Source organism: Coregonus lavaretus (genome assembly GCF_964263955.1).
Source record: "Coregonus lavaretus genome assembly, contig: HAP1_SCAFFOLD_3333, whole genome shotgun sequence".
NCBI classification, from domain to species: Eukaryota; Metazoa; Chordata; class Actinopteri; order Salmoniformes; family Salmonidae; genus Coregonus; species Coregonus lavaretus.
In genome coordinates, this window is record NW_028157432.1 from 62501 (window position 1) to 63788 (window position 1288).

Genomic DNA, 1288 nt, shown 5'->3' on the forward strand with positions numbered 1-1288 from the left:
CAGATGGATGCATCCCAGCCAAACACACAGAAAGATGCCCACTGATCAACGTGTCTTCTTCATTCATGTGTTTTATATTGGAGCGTTCTAATGAATACAGCAGTCAACTCTTGTACTGCAGTCAGAACCCATAAGATCATTTTAACTCTCTCTTCCCTCCCTCCCTCCCTCCCTCCCTCCCTCCCTCCACCATCTCTATTCCTCTCTTCCCTCGCCCTCTCTCTCCCTCTCCCCATCTCTCTCTCCCTCCCCATCTCTCCCTCCCCCTCTCCCTCCACCCTCTCCATCTCTCCCTCCCCCCTCTCCCTCCACCCTCTCCATCTCTCACTCCCCATCTCTCTCATCTCTCCATCCCTCATCTCTCCCCCATCTTTCTCATCTCTCCCTCCCCCTCTCCATCCCTCCCCCATCTCTCTCTCTCTCTCCTCTCCATCTCTCTCTCTCTCCATCATCTCTCTCTCTCCTCTCCATCTCTCTCCCTCCCTCCTCTAGGTTTTGGTGGTAGTTGTTTCCAGAAGGATGTATTAAACCTGGTGTATCTGTGTGAAGCTCTCAACCTCCCCGAGGTCGCTTCCTACTGGCAACAGGTAGCTACTGCATACCCCCCCCCCCCCCCCACACACACACACACACACACACACACACACACACACACACACACTTGGCAGAATAGTTTTTCTTAGTCTAACCCTTTGTCTTCCCACCTTTAACTCCTCCCTCCACATATTTAACTCCTCCCTCCCCATATTTAACTCCTCCTTTCCCATATTTAACTCCTCCCTCCCCATGTCAGAACCTCCCATATTTAACTCCTCCCTCCCCACCTTTAACTCCTCCCTCCCCATATTTAACTCCTCCTTCCCCATATTTAACTCCTCCCTCCCCATGTCAGAACCTCCCATCTTTAACTCCTCCCTCCCCATCTTTATGTATTATTAGGGATTCTCAGCGAAGCTGAAACCTGTTGTTATTCTTAGATTAACTTTGTCTTGACGTGGTCAGATAACTCCAGCATAGATTGGTAACTTTGTCTTGACGTGGTCAGATAACTCCAACATAGATTGGTAACTTTGTCTTGACGTGGTCAGATAACTCCAACATAGATTGGTAACTTTGTCTTGACGTGGTCAGATCACTCCAACATAGATTGGTAACTTTGTCTTGGCGTGGTCAGATAACTCCAGCATAGATTGGTAACTTTGTCTTGACGTGGTCAGATAACTCCAACATAGATTGGTAACTTTGTCTTGACGTGGTCAGATAACTCCAGCATAGATTGGTAACTTTG

The 1288-nt window shown here is 48.5% G+C and overlaps 1 protein-coding gene across 1 annotated transcript in view; it reads left to right on the forward strand.

The window, feature by feature from the left end:
- Positions 1 to 587, forward strand: part of LOC311125430 (UDP-glucose 6-dehydrogenase-like) — a gene marked incomplete at its 3' end in the record, with an annotated part of 6378 nt that extends 5791 nt beyond the window's left edge. The window contains 1 exon segment of the mRNA XM_084199474.1: positions 493 to 587. Within this exon segment, the coding sequence (XP_084055600.1) occupies positions 493 to 587 (95 nt within the window).
- Positions 588 to 1288: the final 701 nt, after the last annotated feature.